Source organism: Physella acuta, unplaced genomic scaffold, assembly GCF_028476545.2.
Source record: "Physella acuta isolate Inbredline_101_S28 unplaced genomic scaffold, ASM2847654v3 ptg000007l, whole genome shotgun sequence".
In the NCBI taxonomy this organism is placed as follows: domain Eukaryota; kingdom Metazoa; phylum Mollusca; class Gastropoda; family Physidae; genus Physella; species Physella acuta.
In genome coordinates, this window is record NW_026731527.1 from 455,189 (window position 1) to 471,020 (window position 15,832).

The 15,832-nt window shown below is 34.4% G+C and overlaps 1 protein-coding gene across 1 annotated transcript; it reads left to right on the forward strand.

Moving 5' to 3' along the window:
• Positions 1-521: 521 nt before the first annotated feature.
• On the forward strand, positions 522-5,482 carry LOC131944821 (mucin-2-like). The gene is made up of 3 exons (XM_059305688.1): positions 522-592; positions 2,104-4,747; positions 4,829-5,482. Exons 1-3 carry the CDS (start codon positions 522-524, stop codon positions 5,447-5,449), a joined length of 3,336 nt encoding a protein of 1,111 aa, XP_059161671.1. The 3' UTR covers positions 5,450-5,482.
• Positions 5,483-15,832: the final 10,350 nt, after the last annotated feature.

Genomic DNA, 15,832 nt, shown 5'->3' on the forward strand with positions numbered 1-15,832 from the left:
AGTATTAGTCTATAATTTATTTTCTACTTTTTAGTGCATTAGTACATAAAAGCTTGTTATTAAAACGTTATTTTATGAAAAATTGTTAGTACTTTACATGTTTTATTTACAATAGAGTTGCATGACTAAAACCATTGCGCGCCTATTGAACGTGATGACGCGCTATTGAACGTGATGAGAAATGCCTACTAATTTGGTCAAAATTTTAATTAATGCATAAAAATTAAATAGGCAACCAATTAAGTCAAATTGAATGTCATGATGCTCTGTCTTCATGTCTTGACTCACGCAACAATTACGAACCGTATCTGTCAATTAGAAGTGCCTGCAATTTCGCTCGGGCGTTTCGATCTAGACAGAAAGACTGGCGCCTGACGACAGACAGAGGAAGTAAGTTATATAAAAGCTTGTAATAAATCTTAAATGTTAAAATTCTACAGATGAAAATGTTACCTAGCGTCATTACTGCCGTGGCGTTGTTTGTGTTCAGTGCCGTCTGCAGTATTGACGATAAAACAATAATGACGTTGAAGTACCCAAAATCACAGGAATATTTCCCCAACTTCTCCTTTGATGAACAGATGTTCACCAGGTAATTTTTACATCCTATGTCTGGGGCGACTTAACGTGTTGAGCGGTAGAGCGCACGGCATTAAACATACATGGTTGACGTTCAATGCATTCTTTAGAGTGTAGTAAGTTCACCAGCACTTTACGTGTGCCCATGTGGATCTGCTGAATACCTAATTCAAGTAGGGAGAGTTAAGTTGGATTGGTATAGTGCTGACAACATTATCCTTCATAAGTTGAAATCACAGAAATAGTCGAGCTTTACTTCAACTGCCAAGGATAGAAAGTTTGCAAAAAGGCACATTACATTTTTTTTCACCAAAAACATGAGGTATTGTTTGTAAAAAAAAACTTAAATTTTACACACTTTATACAAACAATTAATTGACTCTACAGGAATTTTGTGATCAATATTCTGAAAACACTACTTTAAAGAAAATGTGAACTCAAAATTTTTAACCGATATAATATTTAGAGTTTAGCTATTTTTGTTTAAATTTCTGCGATAAACAGTTTTTGGCATAAAAAAATGGTCACTTATCGAAAATGCTAAAACATCAATTACATCCAATCTATATATATAAAAGCCGATGTGCGAACTTCTCGCTCTTTCTCTATCCGCATCTCCCGAGGCTAAGAGATCCGTATTTTCAGTAATATATGAGGAACTTAGTGATACGGACTTTTGTTGAAAATAATATGTTGAATGTATTAGATGTATAAATTAAATTTTATTTAAACAAAAAAAAATAAAAACAATGTCTTATTCGAATGTAGAAACACATTTTTAATTATGCAACAGGAAAAGTGTTTATAGCTGTGACAAGAACGCAATAAACAATGACGTCACATGCCAGACATTTAAACCACGGAAAGTAAACATAACTAAAGGCGGTGAATATGATGGAATAAACTATTTGAGTCAAATTCGATTTCGATCTATAGATCTTCTTACCTAGACGCACGCTATGAAAAATTTTTTACGATTTTCTCGGCGAAATTACTTAAAAACAACATAAATACCATTATTATGGAGTTGACTAATAATGTATGTTATTTGGTTTTTCTAGTATGTATTGGTAGCCTATGTTATTTTAAATGTGTCGGATTTTTAGCTATTTAGTTTTTTCTTTGCTTTGTCACTAATATCGTTCAACGTGTAGTAAAGAAAATTGCGTTTAGACCAATACATTTTTTATACATTATTTTTCCAAAACAAGTTTAACATTTAAAAATGCCTATAATTCTCGTGAAACGGCTAACCATGGCTTGTTTTTAATAAATTCCAACAAACATCAAATACTGCGATTTTAATAACCATCCTTATTTTGTTAAAAATTTTAATGGGCTGTTGGAATAAGTTAGAGATTATTCTCATTTGAGTCCATTTCTTTTAGGAGAAGAGTCACGCACATGAACCTGATTATAACAATCTGGTGACTTTCGGGTTAGCAAACGCGCGTTTATGACCCTTTCAAATGTGTGCTAAATATATAATAGCACTATTTTAAGCCGAATTATTTCTATCCACAGATTCTACGAATGCCTAGAGAGCCATTCTATTCAATGCAGTTTTAAATATGGTGGAAGCCACCATGGCTGGTTTGTATATAACGTCAGTTCAACATCCGGAGCAGATTCGTCGTTATTTTATTACCACTGTCTTATTAACGAGAGCAGCATGGACGTTTTGTGTGATAAGAACACATCCTGTCCAGAGGGATCCCAGTGTAGCAACGCTAAGTTTAGCATAGCCTGGGCCGATGAACGAGAGAATTTTTACTCGCCGAGGTTGGAGAACTGCACGAAAACATGTCCCAGTACCCATGACTGGTTCCGTGTATCGACGTACAGTCTTAAAAATACAACAAATAGCACAGGGGAATATACTTCGTCTACAACGTTTCTATCGTCTACATACACGGATGAATATACTTCAACCGTTGAGACAACAGATCAACCTTCTACGACAGTAGAATCTGCAGGAACAACTGCCTCAGAGACAACTGATGAAACTGCTAAAGTGACATTAACTGAACCTTCTACCACACAACCAACTGAACCTACAACCAATTCATCACCCGAACCTACAACTAATTCATCACCTGAATCTACAACCAATTCATCACCTGAATCTACAACCAATTCATCACCTGAATCTACAACCAATTCACAACCTGATTCTACAACCTCCTCATCACCTGAATATACAACCAATTCATCACCTGAATCTACAACTATTTCATCACCTGAATCTACAACCAATTCACAACCTGATTCTACAACCAATTCATCACCTGAATCTACAGCCAATACATCACCTGAATCTACAACTATTTCATCATCTGAATCTACAACCAATTCATCACCTGAATCTACAGCTAATACATCACCTGAATCTACAACCAATTCATCACCTGAATCTACAGCCAATACATCACCTGAATCTACAACTATTTCATCACCTGAATCTACAATCAATTCATCACCTGAATCTACAGCCAACACATCACCTAAATCTACAACTATTTCATCATCTGAATCTACAACCAATTCATCACCTGAATCTACAACCAATTCACAACCTGATTCTACAATTTACTCATCACCTGAATCTACAGCTAATACATCACCTGAATCTACAACCAATTCATCACCTGAATCTACAGCCAATACATCACCTGAATCTACAACTATTTCATCACCTGAATCTACAACCATTTCATCACCAGAATCTACAACCAATTCATCAATTGAATCTACAACCAATTCGTCACCTGAATCTACAACCATTCCAACACAAGAATCTACAACCAATTTATCACCTGAGTCTACAATCAATTCCTCACCTGAATCTACAACCAATTCATCACCTGAATCTACAACCAATTCATCACCTGAAACTACAACTATTTCATCACCTGAATCTACAACCAATTCGTCACCTGAATCTACAACCATTCCAACACAAGAATCTACAACCAATTCATCAATTGAATCTACAACCAATTCGTCACCTGAATCTACAACCATTCCAACACAAGAATCTACAACCAATTTATCACCTGAATCTACAATCAATTCCTCACCTGAATCTACAACCAATTCATCACCTGAATCTACAACCTCCTCATCACCTGAATCTACAACCAATTCATCACCTGAAACTACAACTATTTCATCACCTGAATCTACAACCAATTCGTCACCTGAATCTACAACCATTATAACACAAGAATCTACAACCAATTATTCACCTGAATCTACAACCAATTCATCACCTGAATCTACCTCCACTCAATCAACTGAACTTCTAACGAACTCATCACCAGAACCTTCAAGCGATTTATCACCTGAATCTACATCCAATTCGTCACCTGAACCTACCTTCACTCAATCAACTGAACCTCTAATCAATTCATCACCTGAACCTACCACAAATTCCTCACCTGAATCTACAACCAATTCATCCCCTGAATCTACAACTATGTCATCACCTGAATCTACAACTATTTCATCACCTGAATCTACTACCATTCTACCAAATGAGTCAACTCCAACGCCATCACTTACTAGCGCTAGATCACCGGAACCTGCTGCCTTTTTATCATCTGAACCTACTACTACCACTTCACATGAGCCCACTACCCTTTCATTAACTGTACCAGCCGTCACTTCGCCAATTGAATCTACTTCGACTTCACCACATGAATCCACTACTACTTCATCATCTAAACCTTTTACCACTCCATCAACCAAAATTACTACAGATCCATCATCAGAAACACCTACTACAGTACCATTTTCTAACCCTACTATTACTACATTTACATCAACACAACCAAGCACTTCGTCAACGGACACTACGAAAACAGAAACCTCTCCTACAACATTCACTACAGCAGCGACTAACAAACCAACCGCCCAACCAACAACCACAACAGCAACTAACAAACCAACCACCCATCCAACAACCACAACAGCAACTAACACACCAACCACCCAACCAACAACCACATCAGCAACTAACAAACCAACCACCCAACCAACAACCACAACAGCAACTAACAAACCAACCACCCAACCAACAACAACAGCAGTAACTAACAAACCAACCACCCATCCAACAACCACAGCAGCAACTAACAAACCAATTACCCATCCAACAACCATAGCAGTAACTAACAAACCAACCACCCAACCAACAACATCAACAGCAACTAACAAACCAACCACCCAACCAACAACAGCATCAACTAACAAACCAACCACTCAACCAACAACCACCACAGCAGTAACTAACAAACCAACCACACAACCAACAACCACATCAGCAACTAACAAACCAACCACCCAACCAACAACCACAGCATCAACTAACAAACCAACCACCCATCCAACAACCACAACAGCATCTAACAAACCAACCACCCAACCAACAACAACATCACTAACTAATAACCCCACCGATGATTCCTCAACACAAGAAATCGAATCCCTACCCATCATCCAAACAACCCCTGACAACATTCACCCACCAAACGCAGCGACACCTACACCGCCCCCAACAGAAAACCCCCCACCTCTAAACAGCGGCAACTTACGTGGCCAGTTCCAGAATGACCAGGTCCCTCTTATCCTCAGTCTATTTATAGCAGGTCTGGTCGTTCTTCTCGTGCCTATTCTAGCATTTACCTTCTGGAGAATCAGGCTCAGGATAAGACGCAACACGTCAAGTGAAACAGATTCGCTGACCAGGTCTAATGTTTCCAGTTACTACGACCACTTTTCTGGCACCCCTCACACAACTACATTTAATCCCTTGCATTTTCTAGATAATTCTACGAGGGGACTCTATCCACCGGCAGATTATTTATAGCCATAGGTCTAGTACAGTTAGTAATCGTCGAGCTGTATCGAAAATATTAACATTTAAGTTGCATGTATATAATCTAATTTATGTATTTAATATTATTAAAATGTATTCAGAGTCTTTTTTTTGTCTTTACCCTTTCGTCTTGTCCGTCTATCCGGTTATATCTTTATACTATCGCCCTTTCAGTCTATTGTATATATATATATATATATATATATATATATATATATATATATATATATATATATATATATATATATATATTTCCATATCCAGTTTAACAAAACATAAGATCAGCAAATATATTATAAGTAAATCAGCTAGCATTTTGTACGTAAGTCATATGGGATCTTTGACGTAATTCATCAAACATCGTCATACATAAGTCAGCCAAGATCTCATCTTCAGAAAAGATCTTGTTAGTAAATCCATATTGACAAGGAATGTTAATTTAACGCCGAGAGCAGTCACAGGTACAAACAATATCACCGGCAAAAATAATTATAAAATTAATTAGTTTAGAATGTAATGGTAACATTTTGCCAAGGATCTAAAATAAAACATGTATTCATAACATTTTGTTAATGTAGGCTGTATGAACCAGTGAATTATTTTTTTTTACCAATTCTAAAATACTATTACAATATGCTGATATATGTTATCATTCATTAACAGAAGCAGTGGAACATATTATCTAACTCAATAATATTAGACTTCCAATATACGCAATCCCTGAAATTTAAGCATGGAACTGAATATAATACATTACAGAAATCGTTGATTTAGGTTAATAATCGTTGATAATTTAATTATAATGCTGATATCTTATCGTCCCCATGTTAAAAAAAAATGACAGGTCCTCACCTCGTCTCTTTCAGATTAGCCAATAATTTGTCCACAAAAAATTATCCATCAAATTTATATCAATAATATATACACATTTACTTCCATAAGTTTTTAAAAAATTTACATCATGCAGTAACCAAGAGTGTCACCCCCGTTCCCAAAGATTATGTATGTTCAATACACAAACAATAAGCTATGTGATGTCTGCCTTTGCCAATAATTTAATATGTTCATAATTATTTAAACGCTAACATAGACAAAAGGTTTAAATTCGCTAAATTTCATGGTTGTTTCACCCCCTTAGAAAGTGGTCCCCAGGTCTCCTACCGAGCAACCCATGCCCGCCATTCGGGCCACTGCTACTGCCTACTTTCCCCACCCGTACCATGCAACTAAGTCGTAAAACAATTACAAAGTGCAAGAAAAAAAAACTTTGTCTTTTATTCTAAGTGACAAGAACATAGAGACATGTAGTAAATAATGTAAATACAAGGCTATTGAGTTTATACCTCAATAAAAGCTTATCAGAAGATAAAACATGACATGCTCTTAGCTGGAGATTTATATATATATATATATATATATATATATATATATATATATATATATATATATATATATATATATTACATACGACATTTTATAACACAATGGCATGGTTGTAATTAATTAGACATAACTAAAATAAGATTAGACTGGTAGAGACTAATAAAGGACGGTGTAAACGTGACGGTAGACGAATTGGTTCGAGAGTATGTGCGCGACATGCTCTTAGCTGGAGATTTATATATATATATATATATATATATATATATATATATATATATATATATATATATATATATATATATACTTGCGTACCCGTCCCCGCGCTTTGCCGCGGGGATATAAGAGAGTCTGACGAAATATATAAGAAGGGTTTCATCAATGCGTTACCAACTCTATGTTCTTAGATGCGTGCCCTTGTTTTCTAAAACAGAGTTTTTTAAATGTAAACAATGCCTGCACTTGGATAGTAAATATAGGGTTACGAGTTTAAATACACTACCAACACTACCGCATAAAACCTTTCGTGAATCACTCACCAAAATAATGAGGTAGAGCACACTTCGGTGACCGCCCATGTGTCAGGGACGTAGAGGGGCGCTCTCGGGAGCCCCTGATTACACTAACGCAGAGGCGTCGCGTACGGCCCCTGGCTACAACTAACATAGGCGCCATAGTGCTCACAGAATAATCAACAGCGCCAAATTGCATCCTGAAGCAATGATGCAGATAACGTCGATCGCTTAAGTGACACAAATCAAACGGGTTTTTTTCTTTAACACGTAGACAAAAGAATATTTGACGTGTTTTAAACATCAGTGTGGCTGATGCAATTCGTTAGCGTTAGTAATGGTGTATTATTAGAAGTTCGATCTTAATTTCTGATTGGATCGTTTAAAAATAGATGCTAATTGCATCATTCGCAAAGTGACGACACTGTACAAAAGGATTTCCTTGTGTTGCAAAGTTATTTTTAGAAGTGTGACTTTTATTTTCGATTTGAGTTGCCCTTCTAAACTTAATGTTTATGGAAATATTTACATTATTTTGAGAACTGTAGGCTTTGGAATTCTTTGGATATTTTACGGACAAAAGGAAACAACCCAGTGTTAATAATCTAACCTTAGTTAATTTTCCTGATCATTAAAAGATGTATTACAGGGCCCTCAGCAGCCCGCGTGAGCTTTTGAGATCCGAAACTGAAATTTTTGTTTGCAGCCAGATCGCATCTTACCACAATTTAGTGAGCGACTGTAACGGCTCATCTTATCCATAGTCTACCGCACTGTTTAGAGCAAACTTAGGTGCTATTGCGCTCACGGGAAAGCACAGGGCGCCAAATTGAACCATGCAGGGGTGCCGGTGGACGCACCTTGTTCGATATAGTCGATGATTTTTGTTGCCCATCGTGTCTTTAGTGTTTAGCCTTTTTTTAATGAAAGTAGGCGCCATAGTGTTAGCAGGGGAGCCCGGGGCGCTTCGGGTCGTGCAATCTACGGGCGTCGACGGTTGCGCCTGATGAAGTTTTAACACTGACTTCAGTAGTACCCCTTAACCTCTATGCAGGGCACACGATTAACAGATGCCACGTGCTAACATAGCCTTTCTGGAACTCTGGGCCCCAAATTGTGTATTGACGAAAGTCGCACACGCGCAGGCCCCACCCATATCAAATTTTCAATATTTTGTTCGCAAGAACTTTCTCGCGAGTATTCTCATCAACTCCCAAAAGTTTCATAGCACTTGGATGAAAGATGTCGAGCCGCAACTGACTTTTATTTTTTATATACCGTATATAGAGAAAAATCGAACCCTCCCAGGACTCCGCCCTTGCAAAATTACAAACATATTTTTGCAGAACCCATCCCAGGAGAGTTCTAATCAAATTTCCAAAGCTTGATGTCGATCGAATGAAAGGTGTTTAACTGCAATTGACTTTTATTTTTTATACACCGTATATAGAGAAACATCGAACCCTCACGGGGCGCCGCCCATGCGAAATTAAAATAGATTTTTTTTTGCAGAAACCTTCCCTGGACTGTTCATATCAACTAAAGTTTAACGGCGATCGGGTGAACTGTGTGAAATCGCAATCGACTTTTATTTTTATATATCGTATATAGAGAAAAAACAAATCGAACCCTGCCGGGGCAACACGACTGCGAATTTTTTTTTCGCAGGAACCTCCCCAGGAAAATTTTTACCAACTTCCCAAAGTTTCACGGCGTGTACTAATGCAGAAAAGACAGACACACCGACAGACATTCATTGCTTTATATATATATATATATATATATATATATATATATATATATATATATATATATATATATATATATATATATATCAGGGGCGTAGCGAGGGGGGGCGGGGGGTGCGGACCGCACCGGGTGACACCATTTAGGGGGGGGGGGTGACACCAAGGCAAAAAATAGCAAAATATATAGAGAAAAACTTGAGGGGGGGTGCAAATCGAAATAAAATACTTCGCTATGTTTATTTCGACATTCCATTGGATAATGTTTTAACTGTGCATTTAAATAATAGCTTATAGCTGATAAATAAATATGTAAGTATTTTTGAAATTCGCAGATTATGTCACATGACTTGGTGTTGTCTAGCAATTTAACCTAATGTATCCTATCACACGTAGTTACATTTGGTGAAGTCCAACAACCGAACTATAATTAACATAACACGAAGACCATCCTACCTAAAAATAATATTAAAAAATATATTGTTGCTGTATACGCAAATAAGACACATGACTCTTATTTGTATAATTAAGAGCCCTGTGAACATATGGGGTTGTACGTTGAGGGAAATCCCCCTTGGTTTTATTACTGTTCAACGGTTCCAAACTTCCAGCGTGTCACGTGGTATCTTTTTTCTTTCAAAGTGAAGTCCTTGAATCAGCTCATGTAAACAGGACGGAAAAGATAAGAAAACTAGGCTGTGTTATTATCTGGTTACTGTGCTTAACAGTACACCGACTTTGATATCTTTTCATACATCTCCTAAAATGGAACTAATGTAATAGACCCTACTCTAGCTACTAAAGAATTCGGATTATTTGTTATGTAAGAGCTTTTATTTATTATTATACATCCATATATATATATATATATATATATATATATATATATATATATATATATATATATATATATATATATATATATATAAATCAATGAATAACTTGCAACTATTTTTTTAATATACATAATTTTTTTTGCTTAAATTGCAAGACCTGTGCATTTAAAAGCGTTTGTATTTAGCTAGATAGTGTAACAACATGGCGTTTTTATAAATAGTTAAATATCAACTGAATACCATAAAATTGTTTGTTTCTAGAATATAACAAAATGGTGAATTTTACACTAATCGGCTTGGTACTAGCCATAATGACGAAAAACATTGTAGAATGCTCTGGAGTAATGACCGTTCAAGGAATACCAGTTAATTTTGAAAGTGCTTACTTTAATAGGTAAATTTATGAGTTCAAATAACGTATATATGTATATATATATATATATATATATATATATATATATATATATATATATATATATATATATATATATATATATATATATATATATATATATATATATATATAAAAATTTTTAGTCAACCATGAAATATTAAGTTCATTAGAAAAATAACTTTTAGTTAAACTAGTATGTACAAAAAAAAACGCTAGAACTGAAACAACTTGATAATAATTTAAAAAAGCATTTATATCGATTACCTAATAAAACCTACACCAAATAACCACTTGTATTTTATATAAATTTATATAGTGTAATGCATTGTAAGTATTTATAGACTAAGTGTTGTTTATTAGTTAAAGGCTGATCAAAGCGCGGTATACGGTTATTTCATTACTAGCTGCATACCTGTGCTCTGCCACGGTAAATCTTTTTTAAATGTACCAACTTGGGAACAGAACAAAACTAAACTAAACACAACACAAACACAACAAAAACGCAAAAGTAAACATAAACACAACACAACCACAAAAGAAAACACAGAAACAATGCAAACACAAACGAAAACACAAATGCAAAACACAAACACAAAAAAAAACGCAAATAAAAACACAAATGAAACCACCAACAAAATGCAAACACAAACGCAAAAAAAAACACAAACGAAAAAGCAAACACTTTTTTTTTCAATTTTATCACAATTACCAAATGAAAAAGTTTTAGAAGGGAAGAGATTAATTATTGATAGCATTTTCATCTCAAACTGTTTAAACTAGAAGAATTACCATGTTTAAAAAAAAGTATATTTAAGACTGGTAAAGTATTTTTACAAGTGCTAATCATGTATTTTTAAAAATCAATTAATAAAATGAATTCCATAACAGTTAAGGTATTTAATTATTTAAACTACCGTATTGTTGTACAATTAAAATGCATTACACTATAGAAATGTGTAAAAATAGAAGTGTATATATTGTATATTTTAAATCAATATTAATATTTCATATATATATCATCAGATTTATCAGATGCTTGTCTGACGGTTACGAATACTGTTATGCTGAATATGACAACTATCAAACGATAAACAATGCTAACCAAATCACGACATCAGAAGAGTTGTCAAACTCTACAAGACCTTATATTTTCAATTGCAAAAACCAGGTTACCAATGTAAGCTCTTATCATCGTATCATCACATGTAATATTGTAGATGAAATTAACTGTGTAAACATGGAGAAAGATTGCAGTTCATTTTCTTTCGGAATCTATCCGTTAAAAATAACGCATTTTGCTAGTGACTTATTAACTAACTGCACTATGTTGTGTAACAATAGTACTGGAGTTAGCGCTTATAATAAAAAAGAGCGTCTAACAACAATTACAATTGGAACAACATCAACACCAAACACAATTACTACCTCAGCTACAATAACTGCCACTCCTACCTGGCTAACTACAACACAGTAGCATCCAACAAGGTCTTCAACGTCACATTTGTTAAATAACAGCAGCACCGTAACATTTTCAACGAATGTTACAGACACAGACAAAGAAGATAAAAATACCTCAAGAACAATAATCATCAGCGTGAGTGTGGCGGGTGTTGTTGTGGTCCTTATACTTTGTTCTGTTCTTGGCTTCATTTTGTGGAGGAGACGAAAAACTGCCAGATCAGAAAAATCGGATACTACAGAATCTACAAATAACAAAACAAACGGTATTTTATTGAACGAGAATCGTAATGGTGTACATTCTAATAACAAAAAAATTAACGAAGCCGTTTCACTCCAAGAATATTCTAATGCTATGTAGTTTGATGAGTATACAAGTATATCAGAAGAAGATACACATTCAAAAGAAGTGCAAAATCCCATTTTTAAGCAAACCAACGGAAACTATAACAATACAGTGGTAAACACAAATAATGAAATAAAAGAGAACACACACATGCGGATGGGAGAGAACAAAAACATTGAAGTATGTCAAGACACCGTTGACAACAGCAACATCGCAGACACAGCTGTCAGTTACTACTATGATCATTTAGATGGTTACACAGAAATAGAGGAAACGGAACATAATTATTCAAGAATCATTAGCCGTGAAGATGAAAATGGCTTTGGACGTTACAACAATATGTTAGACATTAAAGATAATAATATTGGTGATAATTTTACACCGTACCTAACATAGCTAGTTTTAGCAATGCTGAAGAAGATATGTATCAAGATAAGAATTTAAGTAATGAATAGTTTTTTTTTTTTAAATGTAATGCAAGCAGTGAGTACCAAAGACTTAGACAAGAACGACTGGATTTTAAAAACCCTTACCAACAGTTACTTCAAGTAGAACAAGAACAACAACTCGTGCGGTCTGATCAAGAGTTATCTCCCTAGATGTTTCAGGGGAGGCAACTACAGGTTATTGATGTCCAGAAACTTATGGCTAATTGTTGTGCTAATGAACAAACTAGCGAAAACATTACTATCAAAGTACTCCACAAAGTAGTAATAATTTAGAACCGAACTCTACTAATAACTTTCGGAGAAATAGTTAAGGCTTATCGATAAGTATAATGTATTAATATAGATATACTTTAGATACATATATGTGAATCATGCCCCTTTTAATTTCTGGCTAATATTTGCATGTTGGTGTATTCAAGCAAGAAGTGTAATATAAGATGGTATTTATTATTAAACATTCTTTTCATTCGATACAAAGGGGATATCATTTAAGGCCAGACACTACACATGTTTTCGACAGTTTTACATTGTTTCTACTAATATGGGTTTAACACTAATTTTGATAGTAATACCATTTATCTATTTAACCTGCACGTTTTCAACCTCTACAGCCAACGGTTATCCGTTTATTGCTATGTGAAACATGGTACCCCCTATCAAATATTCACACTATTACGCGGACAGCGGCTAGCTTCAAGCATGTGTCACGTGCTCTTTTGCCCACTAGGCACCATAAACTATACATGAATCTATCGGCCAGACACTCTGGTTTAGTGATTATATTGTGTTCTAAAATACGTGGGATAAGCGTTGTTTCATGGAAAGTAAAATTTCTCTTCAAACTCTCATATAATGGCATGCGCGTAAAAATAATGAATGGGTAGATATTCTTTTATTAAATGTACACGATATGTTGGCAAATAACTACATGGGCTGGGTGCCATCTATTTACTGTGTGAACAAACAATCGCCTCTCTTCGTTTGTTTATTTTACTTGGTAGCATAATATACACTTTTTAATTTGTTGTTTTAAAATTATAAAACAGCATACCGATTAGAGAAACGTTGTCAAGAAATGTGTTGTTGATTGTCCCTAGAACACCATTAAAGACTGTGTATCGCGTTTTAGTTTCATACTAAACTGAAATAATGCGTAATGAACATGCCTGTACTGTAAACAGGGGCGGAACTACAGTGCCGCCAGACCCCGCAATGCGGGGGGGGGGGGGGGGCCCACGCCATTTAGGGGCCCATAGCCGACCATAATAATTGTTTTTTTATAGTTAAAAAAATTCTTGCATTTTTGACTTGACGGTAAAAGCTTTTGTAAATAACAAACAGATCTACTACAGTAGTGATGTTATACAGTAGCTAACACACGCTTTTGCGTAAAAACAATATGTCTGAGCTGTAGTGTGAAAGATAGGCAAACGTTCAAAAAACTTCCATGGTTTATTTCCGATTTTCAAATAGTTAAATAAGGGTGCTCATAAGCTCCTTTTAATATATTTGTACTAAATAAATTAAAAAGCAATTACTTCTCTTAATTATTATTTAAAAAAAAAATACAATCTAAAGACTATATAATAGCATAAAAAGGAAATATATTTTTAAAAAATAATATAAATACAAAGAAACATAAAAATAAACATAACACGAGAAACCATTACACATACAAAGCTTTCACGTTTTATATATATTATTTTTTGACCGGCCAAAACCTAGGCCTAAATCTAAGAAAAAAATAATTAAAAACAGACTAACGCACTCACACACATGACATGTTATAATTTGTTTAAATTGAAAAAAAAAAGACATTTTTTTTTAAAACCCGATTAGGCCAGAAATATATATATATATATATATATATATATATATATATATATATATATATATATATATATATATATATATATATATATATATATATTTATAGATATATTTATATATATATTTATATATATATATATATATATATATATATATATATATATATATATATATATATATATATATATATATATATATATATATATAGGAGGGGGCCCAGAATATTTTTTTTGCGGGGTGGCCCATTTTTTTAGTTCCGCCACTGACTGTAAAAGGTAAGTTTGAAGAATAAACGACAGCCAATCCCCTTTCTCCTCCTTGAAAGTCAACCAACGGCCAGTTTTTAATCTCGTTAAATAATTTTGTGTTAGGCTTGAACGGGTACAGCAGACTTTACATCAGACTGAAAACGACAGATGTGTTCATGTGTAAGCCCTTCACTCCATATAGGGTTTACAAGTTACAAGCACTGAAGTCAATACGAAATGGATCACTGATAAGCATTCACTAAATAGTTGACCGTAACCACACGGATGTGTTATGGCTCATTGGACCCTCACACATCATCACCAGCAATCGGAGGGGGGGGGGGGGGTGTCGGGGTGTGTTTAGCCTGGAGCGCTGAACACAGGATTGGGTGGTAGGCTATTATCAAGAGACAACAGACTTGTGTTGTAAGTTAAAATTTAAGTAGTGATATACTCTGTATTGAAGTGAGAAGTCAAGCTAACATACAGTTTAATCTGGTCAGTTAGTATTTGTTCTTAGAATAGAACTTGGTGAATATGATAGTGAATACGTATTAGTCATTAAAACATTTCTTTTTGTATACATAATTTCTGCTTAAATAAAAATATATATATATATATATATTTGAAACCTACAACTAAAATAAACATGTATTTAATTATATAAAATGGCTCTTCCACATAAAACAAGACGTCTTTTATTGTCACTTGAATTTATATAAAAAAAATATATACTTTAACCAGTATCCGGACCCTCCCCCGCCCCGGAGATCCCCCGCACCCCTCGGAGAAAAAAGCCTGAAAGAAACACTGTTTCATTATTGTCTAGAATATATATCTTATTTACTATTTAAACGTTATCCGCTATATTGAAAAAGTCATAGATAACACAACCAAAACCAAACTTTCAGCAATGTGTTTAAAATGTTGCCTGAGCCATGCGATAAGCCGTGCTTCTACCGACTAGATATCAGAATCTGTATTTACACAGGCTAACAGGAAGTTTATTTTAAGCTAGCAGTGTCTCGTTGGTAATGCCAGAAGTAATTTCAATTGTACAAAGGTAAGTCTACTGATGAATCCAATATATATATATATATATATATATATATATATATATATATATATATATATATATATATATATAAATATATATATATATATACATGTGTATTT

Bases quoted from the DNA above. Each gene is read 5' to 3' on its own strand.
- LOC131944821 (XM_059305688.1), top strand. From the start codon at position 522: ATGACGTTGAAGTACCCAAAATCACAGGAATATTTCCCCAACTTCTCC. The intron at 593-2,103 runs GTAATTTTTACA...TTCTATCCACAG, and splicing joins GATGAACAGATGTTCACCAG to ATTCTACGAATGCCTAGAGA. The intron at 4,748-4,828 runs GTAACTAACAAA...ACAGCATCAACT, and splicing joins CCCATCCAACAACCATAGCA to AACAAACCAACCACTCAACC.